The sequence below is a fragment of the Staurois parvus genome, unplaced genomic scaffold, assembly GCF_062004578.1.
Source record: "Staurois parvus isolate SC_StPar_1 unplaced genomic scaffold, SC_StPar_1.0 ptg000056l, whole genome shotgun sequence".
Classification (NCBI taxonomy): Eukaryota; Metazoa; Chordata; class Amphibia; order Anura; family Ranidae; genus Staurois; species Staurois parvus.
In genome coordinates, this window is record NW_028317852.1 from 2697741 (window position 1) to 2719278 (window position 21538).

Sequence of the window (21538 nt, forward strand, 5' to 3'; positions counted from 1 at the left end):
GGGCCCCACCCCAGGGGATCCAAGGCACCACAGATGGCCAAAATAAGAGTTTTACGAATGTAAAAACAGGTAGGTGGGCTCATCATTGGAAACTGACCTAGGCAGGGTTGCCAGAAAAAATTTCCAAAAACAAATGAATATATTGTAGCTTATAAATGTGCTGGCTGCATTAATTTTTCTTTTTAAATGTTATTTTCTTCTGGTGATCCAACTACTCTAGTTACACAGTTTCTGTCTTAAGGGAGGCCCCACTCTGGATAGAGGAGCAACAGAGACACCATTAGACAACAGCATTGTCAATTTGGGGATGGGTAGTGTTAGATGCATTTGTATATTTAGAAGGACTTGACTAACAGATTCAAATCAAACTCCTGCTAAAACTGGCTACTACAGTGACTACACAGGGATCAGTCAGGTACAATGGTACATTTAGGTTTTGTGCTACCCTAGGCAACAAAAAAATTGGACCCCCTGCCCCCCACTCCCTGCACCAGCATTGGCCACCCACCCGACCCGTTGCCAAGCCCACCCCTGCTATAGAGAGATAGACTGACCTTCACAGCTCTGGACATTTCATTGCCCTCCCCTCTCTACATGCAAATGTCAGGAAGTACCAATTTTTGGATGCGTGCCCCAACCCCCTAAAAAAAAAAAATCGCACTTGACTTCCCTACCCAGCACACACAGTCTACTCTCTCACAGCTCAACATTCTGTGAGAGGGAAAGTGAACTGACTGCATATGCTCAGCTACTCATTTCTGTGCCCTTCCAATTCCATCCTGTAGATCCCCAGCAGCACCACCTCCGGCCAGCATCATCTCCCTCCCCTCCCCCAGGCTGGGCTCCCTCTCTCCTCCACAGACAGCACCCGTCCCTCTGCTCCATTCTGCCCGAATCCCCATACAGACAATGGGCAGGTAAGGTCCGCTCCCAGGTAGCACTCACAGATCAGCGGAGGCTCCTCCTCCTCTCCGACAGATGTGTGCCTTGCAGAGCCGGCTGCTCAGTGATCCCAATTCCTGGGGGTGCGGCTGGATAAAAGAGAGGAGGGGAGGGGTTGGCTAATATCAAACGGGTGGAGCGAGTCTAGCTGGGCTAAGCAGCCCACACATCGTGGCACGGCATCTGCAAGTGAATCGGTCTGGGGAGTAGGACACTGGACACCTTCTCCACCCATCCTCCAGAAGCCTCTCACGGATCGGATCCATTCCCGTGCAGGTGGCGGAGACATGCAAGCCTAGATAATGGCTCCTATGTGTCACTGCTGACGAGGGGGCGGCGCCGCTGTGATCCCCCTGAAAAATGCCTCCCTAGGCAAATGCCTTTTTTGTCTTGTGGCAAATACACCCCTGGCCAGATATGGAACATGCATACTTACATTGGTATAAGCTGGATCAATTTAACTCTGCAAAAAAAAAGCCATACCTGAACTTCAACTTTAAAATTGAACTGTGAGCATACCTTCTGCCATGCTGACTTGTACAGTCTCCTTTCCTGTACTGAAAATGCTTAGTTTGATTTAATTGCACAAAGTGAATTTTTCACACTGTGCTTCAGAAGATGCAGAAAGTCATATAGAGCCCGTCTCCTTTCCTGTCTGGAGGACATTCTGCATCATCATATACCTCTGTCTCTCCAAACCTGACTGTCCCTGTACCACCCCCTTATTCTTTGGATTTCAGTTATTTCAATCATGGAGGCAAAACATTAAATGCAGGCTTTACCTTGGGTGGTCTGCATGCAAATGCAGTCTGCCAAGGAACTTCCAATCCTTTAGACTGACATCCATATATTCATGCACTTTAATGTTGGCATAACTACTCCCAAGAGCCAGTCCACTGCTTAAGGCTAGGTTCACACCTATGCAGGTTGCATTTGACATGTTTCTGCATTATGTTTTGCGTTGCTTTCAGGGGACAGTGAGGCTGAGAGATCCTCCTGTCCAGCAACACTGCCTGTAAGTAGGTCCCTCCCTGGGCCCCCTCCAAGTCTTCACACTCCAGCCTTCACTTTATCTTCCACCAGACACTCTCCTGCTGCTGAGCAGGCTCAGTCATACCTAAGGGCTGTCCTGGCCCCATGCCAAGTCTCCTGCTTGGGGACTGGCCAGAGACCTTTAAGTGTGTAAATCAGCCCCTCCTTACTCCCACCCACTGCCTTCTATAAACTTCTCAAGTTTCTATAGCAGGGGAAGGTATCAGGGAACTGATCTGCAGAGCCCTCAGCCAGGACCTGAATTGACCTGGCTGACTCACACCCAGGCTGACTCATGCCCAGGTTGCTACTAAAATCTTAGCTAGCACCCCCTGGCTAACTAGAGGGGTGCTACACTGGAAAGATTTGTTTTTATTAGCCTGTTGATGGGGGAGAAAATAAAGGAACCTGAGAAGGAAAAATATAAGCAGATTAAACTTTAGCTTTAACAAACCAAAATCAAGAAAATATGGGTTGTTCATTGGGGTTTTACATGCACTCATAGTGTTGAGGATTGAATATCTGATATGCCTGACAATCATTTTCCTCTGAGTCATTGTAGATCTCATCACAACCTTTTAATCTTATTTTTTACTCCCTAGCAGTCTAGAACACAAAGCAGCTAGTCAGAAACACTGTGTAACAGTATCAACCTATTATAGACACAGACAATCATTTTCTATAAATATGGATTACAAGCAGCTAAGAATAGCTAAGAATAGTGGAAAGTGAAACTGTTTAATAATGTACATGGCCTAATGCAAACCCTCAGTAAAATGTATACCTAGTAAATGAGTGTACCTAAAAAAGGTTTAGAAATAGCAAAGCTGTACATGGACATCTATCATTCATGCTAGCCAGCATCTCCTGATGTGCCACCCCAGACCCCAGATTCTCCTTAATCCAGCAGCTCTGGGCAGGGGATCCAGTACCTGCCACTGCAGTGTGATCAGTGCCGGGTAAGAAACGAATCCAGTTTACCACCAGAGTACCTCTTTCTCCTTACTAGCCTAGGGGGGGCAGGTTTACTCACTTGGTCCCTCTCATGTACTGCTGGTGGGTCAATGGTTGCTACCAAGCCCACTAGCTGGGCCGCTCCTTCCCTGCTGCACAGGTGGTCCTTTCTCAGGGGGCCAGTGAAGCCCCAAGCTTTCAGCCTTCCAAGGTCTTCTGCCTGCAGGTGAGCCCCTCTCAATCTGGGCCCTCTCACAGGCTCCTGTCTCTTTTCCTCTCTCACATCTTCCACTCTACCTCTCCAACCACCACTCTGCTCCTGCTGAGCAGACTCAGTTACTCTTAAAGGTTGTTCTGTCCCCTTGCCATGCCTCCTGTTGGGGATTGGCCAGGATCCTCCAATAGTACAAACCAGCCACTCCTCATATCCACCCACTGCTTCTAGACATTTCTCCAAAGTTTCAAAACAGGGCTGGTCTGCAGAGCCTCTCAGCTCTGACCAAATTTTGATCCCTGCTAGCTATCACACCCAGGCTGCTACTCAGCCCTAGCTAACAATTAGAGTCTAGCTCCCCCTAGCTAACTAGGAGGGTGCTAGATGTGAAAGGAAAGGACAACAAATGTCTAAAAGTTCTTTGACAATTGCAGAAAGCTGACACTGATATACCTTTTTTAGTAGCATTTCCTCACTATATTGTAAATTATTATATTTCTGTAATTATTCTTTAGCAATTATTCAGGAGCTGATGGATTTTATAGGGCTCTCCTGCCATACTACTGGTAACCTGCCCTGTAGCTGCACCTAAACAGCTCACCGACCCACTGACAGTGAGAGACAGATTTTATTTCTTACTATTAATTGCCTCAATGGCTCAGAGTAAGAGAGGATAAAGAAAGAGGATACCAAAAAACAACAGCAAAAATCCCTCTGCTCAGTAAAGTCATTAGGAACGATGGGCTACTATTTTCCAGTATATGTATTTCACTGCCACAGGTTAATTTAGAATTCTATATGCACAGATGTTGGTTACCTTTAAATTTTAATTAAACCCTAAGACAAACGTTTGATATATTACAGTTGACCAATTCTCAGATATAATGGCTGCATTCATTTTCTGTTTTTCATTTTTATTTTTGTCTTTTTTACCTGGTGATCCAGCCAGTGATACATTTCCATGTTAGCCTGGCCCCTCTATCTATGGAGGAGCAAAGGAGACATCCTTGGACAGCAGCATCTGGGGAAGGCGGTGTTATATTTTCCTTTTGCTAAATGTTTTCATTAAAAGAATAAAAGCTTATCATTGTAAGAACACCTGTCAGTCTTAAAGTGGAACTATACTGCATCTGAGCACCACAAAGCAACCGTGCTATCTAGAACATTTTTAGTATTCGTGGCAAACTCCACCATCCATCCATGTCTCCATGCTTTATTTTGCTGAGAAATCACTTTGAAAAACACCCCCTAACATTTCTGGTCATGGCCATCTTGAGTAAGGACAGATGATTCATGTAGCATTGACTTCATGGAATCCATCTGCCCTTAGTTCAGACACACAAGCAGGAGGGTGTGCTGAGCTGAGAAAATACTTCCTCCCTTCCAGAAAATACCTGGGATGTTTGACATCGTTTGCCTAGGCAAGAAACCATGAAGTAGCTGAAGAAACATGAAAAAAAACTGTTTAAAACAAGTAAATATGATATATGTTCCTATCTATTTACTAATGCGAGCAGCATAAGGATTAATAATTGTCAATGTTGATTGAGAGAGTGAAGTTCCACTTCAAATGGTTTGTCTCAACCCTCTAACTTCCAATTTTACTGCACAGCTTGACCTGTTAAAGGAAGTTGCAAAATAACAGCAAGATCACGGGTGTAACTTAGAATAACAAACTACTTTGCTAATACTAGTCACAGACTGCATCATATTCTGTATGTCATTTTTTGCTTTTACTACCACTTTAGGTATCTTTGGCCTCTGCCATAGACCAGGTTAGAAGTCTTCAAATATCTGCCATAGGCCAATTTAGAACACTCCAGGTCCAGACTGGCAGCTAGGAAACAACTCTCTTTATTGGCACTGGCTTCCTCCTCCAGGCAAAGGGCCTGGAAGTCATAGACTAGACCTCTCTGGAGCCAAACCCCTCTGGCATTAGCCTTGGAGGGAATGACTGTAGATAAATCTTCACCAGTCAAATCCTGGGAGGCAAAGACTCTTCTAGAAGGTCTTTACAGTATTGATCCTCATGGAATGACCAGGGCAGGATAATGATTCATATGTCTTTTTTTTGTAAAGGTTTTCACTAAATGAATAAAGGCTGATCATTGTAAGCAACCTTGTCAGTGTTAAATCGTTTGTCTCAACCCTCTAACTTCCACTTTTGCCACACATCTTGATTTGTTAAAGGAAATTTAAAAATAACAGCAGGGTCAAGAGGTACAAACTGATGTTACAGGGGGTCCTTAGAAAAACAAATGACTATGGTAATATTAGCAGAAACTGCATCATATATGTCATTTTTCTCCTTTTAGTACTGCTTTAGGTATCCTTAGCCTCTGCCACAGGCCAGGTTAGGAGTCTTCAGACATCTGCCACAAGCCAGTTTAGGACACTCTAGGCCTGGATTGGCAGCTAGAAAGCAACTCTCTTTTTTGACACTGGCTTCCTCCACCAAGCAAAGGGCCTAAAAGTCAAAGACTGGACCAATCCAGACCTAACCCCCCACCCAGGCAGCAGTCTTAAAGAAAAAGACAAGGACAGGATAAATATTCATAATCTAATACCTTGTATCTTCTCATAATATCCACTGGAGAGCACTCAGTGCCAAGCACAAGCATACAATAATTTTGGGTTTAGGAGAAATCAGACATCCAGATAACATAAAACAAAGCTCAGGCTTAATTTAAACCAGGGACAATCCAGCCTAAGGTGTATTTTCACTTTTGCATTCAAATTTGAGAAAACCCTATTATAAGTTTGATGTGTTCCCATTTACACAGCATACCAGAAAAATGAGAAAAAAATTCTTAACTTTTAGATGTTTCTCAGGAGTAGGCCTTGTGGCTGACTCTGTGATTTTTGAACAACATCAGAGTGAGTCTCCTCTCATTAATATAAAATGTAAGAAGCCAAGCTAAACCTAAACATTTACCCGTTGATAGGACAGTGGTAAAAACTAGTTACCACTGCACAGGACAGACAGGCTGATCATTGTAAGCAACCTTGTCAGTGTTAAATGGTTTGTCTCAACCCTCTAACCTCCACTTTTGCTGCACAGCTTCATTTGGTAAAGGAAGTTTAAAAATAACAGCAGGGTCAAAAGGTACAAACTGAAGTTACAGGGGGTACTTAGAAAAACAAATGACTATGGTAATAATAGTCACAGACTGCATCATATATGTCATTTTTCTCCTTTAGTATTGCTTTAGGTATCCTTGGCCTCTGCCACAGACCAGGTTAGGAGTCTTCAGACTGGAAAGATAACAAACACATCTTTCCAGCCCCCTGATTAGAGATGAGCGAATTATTCAAAAATTCGATTCGGCTGATTCGCCGAATTCGCGGAATAAATTCGATTCGAGGCGAATATATTCACTGCGAATTTAACTTATAAAAAGGGTGTTTCTAGGCTTCAGAGAGCCTTTATATTAGTGCAGAACACTGTACCTTTAATTTAAATGCCCTTGGAGTCTGCTGGGGAAGAGAAATAATACTGTCAGTCAGTATGACATGCAGATGAGTGCCGTCGATCTTAGAATCACCGCACACTTCACTCATTTGGGCAGTTACGGGGCCAAAACCAGAGTGTGGAGCCACAGTGTGGCGGTGGAGGCAGCAGCAATGGGAGGCCATACAGCACCCTATGACAAAATGGAACCCACCAGCAGTGTGAGGAGACCTGAAAGTGGCACATGGCAGAGTGTGGCAATGGAGACAGCAGCAATGGGAGGCCGTACAGGGACCCATGACACACTCTGGACCTGGCAGCAGCATGAGGAGGCGGTACAGGGGCCCATGACAGATTACGGGCCTGGCAGCAGCATGAGGAGTCGGTACGGGGGCCCATGGCAGATTACGGGCCTGGCAGCAGCATGAGGAGGCGGTACAGGGGCCCATGGCAGAGTGGCGGAGCGTAAGCAGCTAAAATTGAAGGCCATACAGAGGCCTATGTTAAAAAGTCCCCCCAGCAGCAGCGTGGGGAGACGACTATCAAGAGTCCAATGGCAGAGTGGCGGAGCAGAAGCAGCTTCAATTGAAGGCCATACACAGGCCTAGGTTAAAAAGCGGAAGCCGTCAGCAGCGTGAGCAGACGACAGAGACACATGGCGCAGGGTGGCGGTGGATGCAGCAGTATTCGGAAGCCAAACACAGGCCTCGGTTAAAAAGCGGAAGCCGTCAGCAGCGTGAGCAGACGACAGAGACACATGGCGCAGGGTGGCGGTGGAGGCAGCAGCAATGGAAGGCCATACAGCACCCTATCACAAAATGGAACCACCAACAGTGTAAGGAGACCTGAAAGTGGCACATGGCGCAGGGTGGCGGTGGAGGCAGCAGTATTCGGAAGACATACACAGGACTAGTTTAAAAAGCGGAAGCCGTCAGCAGCGTGAGCAGACGACAGAGGCACATGGCGCAGGGTGGCGGTGGAGGCAGCAGTATTCGGAAGCCATACACAGGCCTAGGTTAAAAAGCGGAAGCCGTGAGCAGCGTGAGCAGACGACAGAGACACATGGCGCAGGGTGGCGGTGGATGCAGCAGTATTCGGAAGCCAAACACAGGCCTCGGTTAAAAAGCGGAAGCCGTCAGCAGTGTGAGCAGACGACAGAGGCACATGGCGCAGGGTGGCGGTGGAGGCAGCAGCAATGGAAGGCCATACAGCACCCTATCACAAAATGGAACCCACCAACAGTGTAAGGAGACCTGAAAGTGGCACATGGCGCAGGGTGGCGGTGGAGGCAGCAGTATTCGGAAGCCAAACACAGGCCTCGGTTAAAAAGCGGAAGCCGTCAGCAGCGTGAGCAGACGACAGAGACACATGGCGCAGGGTGGCGGTGGATGCAGCAGTATTCGGAAGCCAAACACAGGCCTCGGTTAAAAAGCGGAAGCCGTCAGCAGCGTGAGCAGACGACAGAGACACATGGCGCAGGGTGGCGGTGGATGCAGCAGTATTCGGAAGCCAAACACAGGCCTCGGTTAAAAAGCGGAAGCCGTCAGCAGCGTGAGCAGACGACAGAGACACATGGCGCAGGGTGGCGGTGGATGCAGCAGTATTCGGAAGCCATACCCAGCAGCGTGAGCAGACGACAAAGACGCACATGGCAGAGGATGGATCTGGCAGCAGTATGAGAAGGCGGTACAGGGGCCCGTGGCACAGGGATTGTCTACCTCGGTTGGCAGGGTGCTGTCCAAGTAGGCCCAAGCCTGTTGTTTGAGGTCCTGCTCCAGGTCCACCTGATGCTGCTGCTGCTGCGGCTGGTTAGTAGTTTCCTCACTGCGCTGGTGAAGAAAGCTACTCATCATCGACTGCAGACTGAGGCAGCCGCTGCTGGTGGAGCTGCCACTGCTCCTACCACCCCACCCCTCCCCTGCTGCCATGGCAGCGGAACGCAAGCGCACAGGACCCACAGTGTCTGAGGATGGACGTTGGCGCAGAAAGGCAGAGACCAACTGACTACATAGGTGGTTTTTATAGTACTTTATTTTGGCCTCCCTCTCAGCAGGTGTGAAAAAGGCCACCATTTTTGAACGGTAGCGAGGGTCCAACAAGGTGGACAGCCAAAAGTTATCCCTCTGTCTGATGGTTATTATTCGGCTGTCGCTACGCAAGCAAGCGAGCATGCTATGGGCCATTTGTGCCAAGGAATGCGAGGGACTCCCTGCCTCCATCTCCACAGCATACTGCCACGGTGCGTCTGGGTCCTCTGTCTCCTCCTCCTCCTCTACCAGATGCTCCTGCTCCTCCACTCCTGTCCGCTGAGTGGAAAAACCACCCATTTCACTCAATAATTCCTGAGCACCAATGTCCTCCTCTACCTCCTCCTCTTCTTCCTGTCCTGCCCCCACAGGGGTCATGTGGCGTTGAGATCTGTGCGCCACGTCTACCGCACCCTGACCAGCCGTTGTTAACAGCATTTGTTCCAGGACGTGCAACAGAGGAATGACGTCGTTCATCCCATAGTCCTGCCGACTCACGAATAGCGTGGCCTCCTCAAAGGGCCTGAGCAAGCGGCAGGTGTCACGCATGAGCTGCCAATGGCTGACATCTAAGTTACACAGGGGAGTACCTTTATCCGCTTGTAACATCAGGAAATCGGTGATGGCCTTTCGCTGTTCGTAAAGGCGGTCTAAAATATGTAGGGTTGAATTCCACCTTGTTGCAACGTCGCAGATCAGGCGATGCTGTGGAATTCCGTTCTGCCGCTGCAGCTCAAGGAGGGTGTGCTTTGCGGTGTAGGAATGGCTGAAATGCATGCAAAGTTTACGTGACATTTTAAGGATGTCTTGCAGTGGGATGGTGGATTTTAGGAACCGCTTGACAACCAGATTGAACACGTGAGCCATGCATGGCGCATGGCACAACCTTCCTTGACGCAGAGCAGACACCATGTTCTTTCCGTTGTCGGTCAACATGGTTCCGATTTTCAGTTTGCGCGGAGACAGCCATCTGTCGATTTCTCTGTTCATTACACTCAGGAGTTCCTCCCCTGTGTGACTACGTTCGCCAAGGCATACCAGGTGCAGCACAGCGTGACACCGTTGCGCCCTGCACATGTGATATGCCCGTCGGGTAATGGGACTTGGCACGGGGGTGGCGGCTGAGGACACGGCGGAAGAAGAGGTGGTAGAGGCGGACATCTTTGCTGGACCAAGGACGTGCAAACGTGGAGGCAAAAGCGGCGTGACCTGTCCAAGTTGCTGGTGCCGCTGTGCCGGCACCACGTTCACCCAGTGGGCTGTAAATGACATGTACTGTCCCTGACCGTAGTTACAGCTCCACACGTCGGCGCTGCCGTGCACTTTGGCAGAGACCGACATGCTCAAAGACTGGCCCACCATCTCTTCTACATGTGAATGCAGGGCTGGCACTGCCTTTTTGGCGAAGAAATGCCGGCTTGGCACTCTCCACCGCGGCTCGGCACAAGCCATCATTTCTCGGAAAGGTGCTGAGTCCACCACTTGGAAAGGGAGGGACTGCAGCACCAGCAACTTGGACAGGAGGACGTTCAGCTTTTGCACCGTTGGGTGCGTGCTCGCAAACTGTTGTCTCTTGGAAACGGATTCCAAGAAAGACTGCTGACGGAATCCGTGAAGAGGAGTAGCAGGAGAAGGAGCATCTGAACGAGCGGAAGATGCCAACGAGCGACAACTCCCCTCAGCAGAGGTGTTGGAGCCTTGACTGGCTGATAGAGGGCGATTGACGTCGGGTGACGGAGCAAGTAACGGAGCAGGTGATGGAGCGGGGGCTGGGGCAGGCAGAACCGCCGTATCTTTATCACGGTTTTCCCAGGCCACCGAATGGTGACGCTGCATATGCTGACGCAACGCTGTAGTCCCAACATGGGCCCCCTGGCCACGCTTGACTTTCTGGCCACATAGTCGACATACGGCTACGTTTACTTCCTCGGGCGGCTTGACGAAAAATTGCCACACCGCCGAGTAGGAAACTTTGCCCCCGCTACTCCTCACTGGCTGACTGCTACTTCCTCCGTTCACACCGGCACCACTACTGGCCGTGGTGGTAGGCTGCAGTGGAGCTGGTGCTCTACTCCGTGGCCGTTTGCCTCCACTGACACTGCTGCGACCCTGCTGCCTCCTGGGCAACCCACCGACTGTTTTGCTCGCTGGCAAGCTGGCACCCTCTTCTCCTGATGATGCGGAAGCAATAGCCTGATGACGACGAGGCTGCCAAGTGCGATCAGCCTCATCATCATCAATTAGGGTCTCCGCGTCACTACTAGCCCCCTCGGCTGCGTGTGGGTCAGGAGACAGACCTGTCTCTAGACCGGCTACCGAGCCACTCTCCTCGCCAGTACTTCTTCGCCTGGCTGCTGAAGAGGCGGATGTCTCCCCCCGTTCCTGACCGCCCTCTGTTAGCTCTTCCTCACTGTACAGTGGGGCTGAGCCCACAGCATGCGATACTTCGCTTGGTGAGGGAACAGCAAAGGACAGGGGCAGGTCGAGGACACGTGATTTCAGTGGGCTTGCTCCCGGGCCATGCCAACTAACGGTTGTGTCTGATGTACCCACCGACCGTTGGCTGTAGGTGTCAGAGGTGACCTGGGAAGAGGAAGACGACCGAGTCAACCAATCGATGACGGCAGGGTTGTCGGTGGAGACACGACCGCTGGATGACACCGGGAGCACTGGCCTCTGGCTGCGACTAGTGCTGCCTCGACCCCTTCCTCTGCTGCCACGTCTGCTCGCTCCTGAAACATTGCCTCCTCTGCCACTCCTCTGCGTGTTGTCTGACATACTCTTTAATTCAATAAGCACCCCAAAAATAAAACCGGATTTAACTCTTTGAACGTACAATAGTGGTTGTGAAGCAGAAAGTCAGTTTATTTAGCACAATCGGTCAATTGCAGCTTGCCGTTGGCTGGAAACTGTACGTTTATGTCACTGGAATGCACTAATCACCCAAAAAATATTACCGCCAGCCGGCGTCTAAATGGATTTAACTCTTTGAACGTACAATAAGTAACGATTCTGTGTCCCTGAGTAACGATTCTGTGTCCCTGAGTAACGATTCTGTGTCCCTGAGTAACAATTCTGTGTCCCTGAGTAACAATTCTGTGTCCCTGAGTAACGATTCTGTGGCCCTAAAGTCTCTGTGGCCCTAACTCTGTCCCTCAATACACAGAGGTCTGTCTCTCTTGAATGACCGGAGGCTAATGGAGAATTCGAAGATGGCCGCGATTTATAGCTCCACCATTACACAGTGCTGGCTGGCTGGCTGGCTGGCTGGCTGCTGATTGGCTAATGCGATCACATGTCATGATTCATGACTCATGAATGCATTATGGGTCAGCGCGCCTTGTCTGCGCGCCTTCCCAGAGATCCCCGCCCCATCTTCTCTGTCCATTTTCTCCTGTCGCCACACATGTCGCCGCCATTTTTGGGAAAATTCGATTCGTGCATCCGAAGTTTGCTAATCTTCGGATTCGTCGCGAATCGAATTTTTCCAAATCTTCGAAACGAATTCCACTTCGTCATGTTCGATTCGCTCATCTCTACCCCTGATAAATAAAGTGGATTTTGCAGTGCTGGAAATTCTAGAACAGAACATCTAAAATAATGTAAGCTGACATTTTTAAATATTCTTTTAAGTTATGCTATGTGAATGGGGCCAATTAACAAATATAAAGTAGACATTATCCCAATTTGTCTGTAAAAGCGGAAATACATTTTAAGGCAAGGTTCCTACAATTCTAGCAGCATTAGTGAAAAAGCATTAGAAACATTAATAAAGCATATTAAAGTGGTAGTAAACTCTTTAATAATTTTTCCTACAGGTGGGGTTATAATAAAGCTTACCTGTAGGTAAAATTAACATCTAAACATGAAACATTTAGGAGATATTAGCCCTTTTTGATAGCCGGTGCATGTGCTCTGAAGGAATGGCATAGCTGTGCCGTTCCTTTAGAGAACTGTGCTGTGGCCCGGGACTCCCACACGCATGATTGATGTCAGCGCGGATCGGCCAGTCAGCCGGCCAGAGCTTGTGAACCTGGAAGAAAGACCGGGTGAAGATGGAAGCCCCAGGGAGCCATGACAGTGCTCAGATGGAGGGCTTCGTTTCAAGACAAGCCCTTCATAATGTGCTAGAATGCAATGCATACTAGCACATTGTACATTTACCTTGCGGTTTACTACCTCTTTAACATGAAGGACATCAATAAAACTTCAAAGAAGCTAGATTGAGTGGAGGTCCTCATGCACTTAAGGGGGGGGAGGCAGGGTGTTGTATATAGCTGTACACAGTGAAGCAAGAAATTTGTCAAAAGACATCTGGCCCTGAAGATGCCCTGTAAATAGGATGCAGTAAGACTTTCCATACAGCGGTGGACATTGTTAGCAAAGAGCCCCTGTGCAAGTGACACAACGTAACTACTGCCCAACTACAAATGCTTATTCAGTTTGTATAAATCATAAACATGTCCCTTGCTTCTTACATGCGTAATTGAGCAATGTCCATTTGTATGTGCGGTTTGCAGCTCTACAAATTTTAAAGAAGTTTAAAATTTCTATTAGGGTTATAGATTAATTGTGTGCAAGAGCTTTAACCACTTCAATACTGGGCACTTTCACCTTCTTCCTGCCCGGGCCAATTTTCAGCTTTTAGCACTGTTGCACTTTGAATGACCCAAATGACATTTTTATCATTTTTTTTGAGCCGGATAGTGCTTTCTTTTGGTGGCATTTAATCACTGCTGGGTTTTTCATTTGTTTGCTCAGCAAATGTAAAAAGTCCAAATATTTTGAGAAAAAAATGTTTTTCTTAGTTTCTGTTATAACATTTTTCAGATAAGTAATTTTTCTTCTTCGCTGATGTGCACTGATGAGTCAGCACTGATGGGCACTGATGGACACCAAAGAGGCTGCATTGATGTGCACTGATAAGGCTGCACTGATGGGCACTGATAAGGTTGCACTGATGGGCACTGATGAGGTTGCACTGATGGGCACTGATAGGTGACACTGATAGGTGGCACTGATGAGCACTGATATAGACACCCTCCCAGAACTAGATGACCATGACTAGATGACTGTCTTTTGGCTATAGCGCGGTAATAATTTTGTTATTATATAAATGATCATTATAGTTACTAGTATTATTGCTAGTATTATTTCTACTACAGCTATAACTTTTATTCAAAGCAATGGTCCCTAATAGTCTTACTATGCTAACAGTTATCCTGCTCCCTGTTCTTGAATTAGGCGTACTTTATGTTACTAAAAATGACAGTTATTTTCACAGTTGACTTGCCAGGTGCTACAGAGATGATTGTCAGAGGGCCCCATCAATAATTTACTATTGGGCCCCATAATTTATATTACACTCCTGATAGAACCATCATAATATTTCGCACAGTTTTAGATGGTTGCTTCAATTGGTTGATGTTATCCTGGCTGGCATGCACTTTGTTTAATTACATGGAGCAAACACCAAAGCTGTAAAGTTACCAAAAGCAGCCAATCAAATTTCAGCTTTCTTCAGTACAGAAGAATTAAAATCATGAAAGTTGGTATTCCAAAGGCTGCAATGGCTAAGTGTGCTCATAAATGGACAGGTATCCCCCTGAGGACACAGGCAGGGTGATATGCTCATGTTTGAGTGAGGGACGTGAGTTCAGGGACCTGCAGTAATCCTTGCCTAACTATATCTAACCTTTACTTACTCCCTGTTGTGCTTCAGCCATTCTGTCTGGGCTCCATAATCTGTGTAAATTACAGGGGATATCTGAATACTCAACCACATGCATAAATCACGACACTAAGGTTGGCTACCAAAGGTGAAAAGCAGTGCATCCATAGTTACAGAGCTTAATTTAATGACTGTATGTTACAGAAGTGTATTTTCCTTACACTCTAATAACCATTTTTCTATTGGCTAATTACTATTTGTTAAATTATATATTTTACTATTGTAATGGGATAACCTAAGATTTAGAAAACAGTCAATCCAAGATCAAAAGATTACAAAATACAACAAATATAATTATCTTACAATTCTCTTAAATGTTTTCTTAAAGAGATCAGTCAGCACTTTAGCCTATAGCAGTTCTAAGTAAAATCTATGTTTCCCATTTGCTAAATAAACGCCATGATGGCAGGGTGCTTATATTGCTAATAATATATACAATATGTCTATGTTGCTGATAATGTGTATATTACATATGTAGAGTATGCGTTTATTTAAATACAGAATAAACAAAGTTGTTATAAAGGTTCTTAAAGTGCAATTAAGATAACACCATGCCTCCCTTACATCATTAAGGGCTCGTTCACACTAGGCTGTTTTGCCAACGCTTGCCAAACGCCCCTATAGCTTTTGGCAAGCGTTGGTCCGGCGTTTGCGGAGCGTTATTAACGCTCGGCAAACGCTCCGCAAACGCCGCATGCGCGGTTTAGCGGCGGTTGCTAGGCGTTTGCCGAGCGTTAATAATGCCCCACAAACGCCTATAATGCAGTTTGAGTGGTGTTACCGCTCCGCAAACGCCCCACAACCGCGTCGCAACCGCACCGCAAACGCCAGCCGGGCGTTTGCGGAGCGGCACCATAGACGAGAATAGGAGGCTTCAAAGCCTCCTGACTCGTCCAGAGGCGTCCGTTTTGCCGCGACGCAACGCGACGCGACGCAAACGCTCCCGTTAGAACAGCACCATGTGCTGTAATGTGCAGAATTGGCAGAGGCGTTTGGGAAGCGGTAAAAACGCTTACCAAACGCCTCTCTGCCGCCTGCACACAAGGCTAGTGTGAACATAGCCTAATGGAGTTCTTGAGGAATTAATGACAATTGGACAGAAGGTTTATTCACACTCATTTTTAAAGCAAACTGATGTCTGGCTGTTAAATATGCAGCACTTAGCAAAAATAAATGGAGTAGCCAATCCAAAGCACTGGTCTTCATATTTTATTAAAGATCTTCCTCTTTTCTTTTTTTGCACTATACATTTTACTGTGTTGTCGCCCCTCTATTATATCTCTGTTATATCTATGAACTGCTGGACAAAAGCCATGGTTATGTAATCTCATTTTTTATATTATGTAATCTCATACCATGGGGACTACATGTGAAAAAAGGATTCTGAACAATTAATGTGCAATTAACCCCTTCAGGGTATATCACTGTAGTATAATAAAATGTGAGCCCATATTTCAGGAAAGGGACTATATTTACAGTCTTGTGGTACAGCAACAAGCAGTAAAACATAACCCACGGTTGTGGCTTTACCACAGGTTTACTTTAAATCAGGGAATTGGTTTTATTGAATTACAATTATTCAATAAGATATACTGCAACATGTTGTCTGTTACTGGGTACTTAGCTAAAGACACTTTGTCAAACTTTCCCAAGACTCCCCCAAATACTCCTAATTTGTCTATTCTGCATTCTATGACTCATTATAATCATGTAAGATACTGATGCCCTTTTAACACACACTTATCACTTGGAAACAGGTTAGGATAAAAAAAATTCTCAACCTTGCCACTACGCGTTTTTGCCATTGTTCCTTCCAATATATCTGCACAAGCTACAGACAGAATAATCACTGTTTGCATTTTCAGGTATTGAATAATTACTAACTAATGTTTCACGTTGAAGAGTGTGGCTGTCTGATCAGCTACTTGAATGGAGACTACAATGTAAAAATGGACTAATCATGTAACCCACCTTCATTTTATTGCAACATGTCAAAAACAAGCCAGTTGATCTGAAACTTCTCATGGGCATGAAGCCATAGCTAAGCCATACAGTATGTGCACTGGATGCTGGGGGGTATTCATTGAATTGTACATCTAAGTAATCCTTACATATCTGGACCCTTACAATTATTCAGCTACTACTACACATAGACAGTGGTGTATTTAGGTTTCATGCTGCCCTAGGCAACACAAAAATTGGCTCCCCCCCACGGACATTGACCAAAAACACCCCAGCCCCCCCCCCCATCTGAAAGAGCCTTCCACTACCACCGGGAAACCCACCACCCCATCCCGGCAAGAGATAAGACACTCACCTTCACAGTTCCGGACATCTCCAGGAACAAGAGTCGGGTTCTTCATACACCATCAAGCAGCCTGCAGCCTCTCTCAGATCCCACCTGGTCCCCGTGCTGTGTGTGTCCCTTCTTCCATTCCTTCTGCCCCCTGAAAACTGCTGCTGCCCCCATGAAAAATGCTGCCCTAGGCAAATGCCTTGTTTGCCTTGTGGTGCCTTTTTACTAATATATTCTATCAAGTTTTCCGAATAAAACCTTAACTGGAAATAAATCAGATGAAACACCATATGTTTCTTTGTTTCTGTTACAATAAGAACTAATGTAGCCATGTAACCAAGATTATCTCTCAAACATGACTGCAGTGTGACTATCACTTTAAAATAGTAAAGCAGAACAAATAGAGTACAACTTATGAATTCCAAGACCCTCTTGTTTTGCCAAAATAATTTAGAGCTCTATCTCTGTAATCTCTTACCATTCCATTCCAGCTCTGTTGATTTCTTCCCACCAACATTCTGTAGGTTCCCCAAACTCAAAAGGTGTTGGCATACATCCATAGTTCCATTGTCTATCAGATCCTTCTTTTTTGCTAAATGTGCTCCTTATTGCAACTACGACCTGTCCGTGTGGGCACTGGAAATTGAATCCTTGCCTGAAAAGATTAACCCAATGATCATCTGAGTCGTCGTGGTGTGAGTAATAATAATAATCATGTTGTGCCCACGTTGCCACCACCAGCTGCAGCAGAACACCAAACAGTATCAGCATCATGTTGTCTTTGCTGCTGGCGCAGACTGTGGGACTTACTTTATGATCTTGCTCTTTTTTATCCAATGGAACATTTGGTTTCCAGATGTTCAGTATCATGAGCCAAGTGCAGTGTGTCACAGCTTAGCAAACGAAAAAAAAATGGATGTTAAATCTTAACAGAAGGTAGGATTTTACAGTTGTGAAAGGCATTAAAATGCGTTCTTGTTAAAACAAAAAGATTTATTGTAACCTAAAAGGTAAAACAAGGGACTTTACCAATAATTCTTTTATACCCCTATATTATGTATTGTACTATAAGGGAAAAGTAGTAGCATGCCATAGCTCACTGAAATTTCTTCTACAGTTTTCAGGCCAGAATACCCTTTAGATTTTCATATTAACGAAGCTGAAAAATATTGTGTGCTGATACAAAATCTGGACATCTAAGTAAAAGCTTGGATACAAACCACAGCAAAGGGATATCTAAGGACACTCATAAAACACCTAGGAACTGTACACAGACTACAAACACTGAATGGCGCTGAGAGTGCCATAATACATATCTGGCACAATGCCTAGGACAGTAGGCTAAGAGTGGAAGACAGTTTTTGCATTCACTTTCATCTATTTTACTTTTAGTAGATGAAAATCAAATATAATGCTGTCTCCAATACTGTATGTTGATTTCCATAGTACCTACTGTATATTTCCAGACTCACGATTTTTCCTCTACACACAGTGAACAGCTTCCTCCCCAATATCCATGCCAACAATGAATTACCTTATTCCTTTTATTACTGGCAAGGTTTCATTCCTCTGTATTGCATGCAGTGCTTCATGTGATATTAAAAGCAGAACCTCATATCTCTGTTGCACAATGCTTCTTACCCCTGTACCACACACTGTACCTCAAATATCTGTAGTGCCCCATACTTCTGCATTATATACAGTGCTTAATGCCTGTCTGTTCCACACAGAGCTTCACACCCCTCAGTTACACACAGTCCCTGGATTGCATAACGACTGGTACAGAGAGATTTTGCAAAAGTGTCTCTCATGTGTTCTAAAAGTGTTTCAGCATGCAGCACCATGTGGCTCTCTAGAAGCTGTACTTGAATGTGGCGCATTCTGGGCCACTTTTAGAATGCATGCCAGACACTTTCACCAAATCTGTCTTTGTACGCCAAAAGAAAGTTGGTCTTAATTACCTCCACTTTTGTATAATACGAGCTGTCGGTATTTTATTTTGATTTTGGCATATGTGTTGCGCTACAATGTAGAAGTGGAGCAAATCAGAACTGCCTAAATTTGGCGCACAAGTTGCTGTCAAAACCAAAACTGTTGCGGGTGTTTTTTGAATTTGATGCAACACATTAACAAGAGCAATTATTGCCAGAATAGTGGCGCAGCTGCTTTATTGAATTCCCATGTGTGTCTCATACTTTATGTGTTTTACACATAGTGCCTTATGTATCTGTATGACACACAGTGTGATTCCACCATATCAAACAAAGTGCTTAATACATCTCTGACACATAGCGCCTCATAACTCTTTATCACACACAGTGGCACATGCCATCTCTAGTGTGTGTGTATTTCACACAGTGCTTCATACTTTTGCTTCATGTTGTATATATAGTGTCTCATTACCCTGTATTGCATGCATTTCCTTGCTTCTCTATTGTTTTAGTGCTTCATACATCTCTATTGCACACAATGTCTCATACCTCTGTCATGCAGTGTCTCCTTTCTCTGTATTACACATATATGTATAGGGGGAATTAACAAAGGGAAATGCCTTGGTTCTATGCACGGGCGGACTGACCATTTGGAAACTCGGGCACTGCCGGAGGGCCCGGGGTCAGTAAGGGGCCTCATGAGATGCCCCTGGTATCTTTCATAGGCTTTTTTGGGTGTGGTTTGAGTGTGGGCGAAGATACAGGGGTCCCATAATCCCCTGGTGCACGGGGGCCCCATGAGTTGTCAGTCCACCCCTGGTTCTATGTAATATTGCATTAGCCATGCCCAATCATGTTAAAAGTGCTAAGCGACAGTTTCTATAAATGTCAGATCAGGTACCCCAAATGCAGCACTTGCACCAATTTTGTAATATAAAAAGGAGTTCTAAAATATACACCATTACCACAGTGGTATTAATACTGTATTCAGGAGGGATGGACTGTGTCGATCAGCACTGCAGTGAGGAGGGAAGGAAGTGTATGGATAGCCACTAAGGCTCAGCAATGCAGAAAGTAGGAGAAGAAGAAATTTTAGTAAGTGTGCTTGAATTTAGTACAACATCACCCACATGTGGGAAATTATTGAATTATCGTATTCATTTGTAGCAGGAAGCACTGATTAAAGAATATATAAACCCAACATTTCTTTTTCCTGATTTGTGCCTGCTGTACCATGTACTTGCATGAAAAACGTTTCCTGTTCTCTTTGTATCGCTTCCTTTATGTGAAATCCCTGGTGTTCCTGCCAGTCCCTCTAATTTCCTATTAAAAACTGACCACACTGTGCATGAGAGCACAGCGTAGTCAGGGTTCTGGCTGTGTTGAGAACTGAATTACTCTCTCCAATGATCAGACTTCTGCTGACACCCCCCCACCCCCACAGCCATTCCTTGGGAAGATCATTGTCATCCTGTTTCTCCTCCCCAGCTCAAGCAGCTGAAAAAAGAGGGACTGTGATCAATTATAAAAAAGGGGAAAAGGGTATTTAGAAATTTGTTTTATATGTATACAAAAATGTTTGCCTTTTGATTTCTATTTTAACCTGAATGGCTTGCATTACAAGGTGAGGGTTCACATATACAGTACTTTAAACAGGCATACAGAAATCTATACATTTTTGCTGCATGCCAGTCCTTGTTAATTCACCCCCACAGTGTCTTAAAACTCTATTAATCACAGTGCCCAAAAATTCTCTATTATATACAGTGCCTCTCTCTTCACTGTCACATGCTGTTCAGGCAGAGGTCCCTAATGACTTCTCTGTGGACAAAATCTGCTTAGGTCTAGAAATATTATTACAACATATCCAGTTATTGTTTCATACAACTTTATACAAATTTTATGAACAAGTTTGCCCTTATGTGAGCCTAAGCACCTTCAGATTTTTGTACAAGTTTATACTCATAAATTGAACTGCTTTAACCACTTGCCTACCGGGCACTTATACCCCCTTCCTTACCAGGCCAATTTTCAGCTTTCAGTGCTGCCGCACTTTGATTGACAATTACGCGGTCATGCAACATTGTACCCATATGAAATTTTGATCATTTTTTTCTCACAAATAGAGCTTTCTTTTGGTGGTATTTAATCGCCACTGGGCGCTTTACTTTTTGCGCTATAAATTAAAAAATGTGCAAAAAATTTGAAAAAAAAAAAAAAGTTTATTTGTTTCTTTTATAAAATTTTTCAAACAGGTATTTTTTCTCCTTCACTGATTTGCGTTGATGAGGCGGCACTGATGGGCACTGATAGGCGGCACTGATGGGCACTGATAGGCAGCACTAAAGGGCACTGATAGGCAGTACTAATGAGGTGGCACGGATAGGCGGCACTGATAGACAGCACTAAGTAGGGGTCACGGATAGGCGGCACTGATATGCAGCACTGATAGGCGGCACTGATAGGTGACACTGATGATGGGTACTGATAGACGGCACTGACTGGCATCACTTCTGGGCACTGACTGGCGGCACTGACTGGCACAACCCCTGGGCACTGACTGGTGGCACTGACTGGCAGCACTGCTGGGCTGCACTGGTGGGTGGCACTGGTGGACAGCACTGGTGGGTGGGCACAGGTGGGTGGCACTGGTGGGCACAGGTGGGTGGCACTGGTGGGCACAGGTGGGTGGGCACAGGTGGGTGGGCACAGGTGGGTGGCACTGCTGGGCACATGTAGGTGGCACTTCTGGGCACAGGTAGGTGGCACTGCAGAGTGGCACAGGTGGGTGCACTGCTGGGCACAGGTGGGGGCACTGCTGGGAATGGGTGGGCGGGGCTAGTGGGCGCACTGCTGATCGGAACTTGCGGGGGTCACTGCTGGGCACCGATCATCAGGGCACTGATCATCAGTGCCCTGATGATCGGTGCCGATCCCCGCTCTGACAACTGCCGGTTCTC

The 21538-nt window shown here is 45.9% G+C and overlaps 1 protein-coding gene across 1 annotated transcript in view; it reads right to left on the reverse strand.

Annotated features, from left to right (window-relative positions):
* DPT (dermatopontin) overlaps positions 1-17461 on the reverse strand; it is a 53699-nt gene extending 36238 nt beyond the window's left edge. The window contains exon 1 of the mRNA XM_089668251.1: positions 17126-17461. Within this exon, the coding sequence (XP_089524377.1) occupies positions 17126-17421 (296 nt within the window). The 5' untranslated portion in view covers positions 17422-17461. The remainder of the gene's footprint in view (positions 1-17125) is intronic.
* Positions 17462-21538: the final 4077 nt, after the last annotated feature.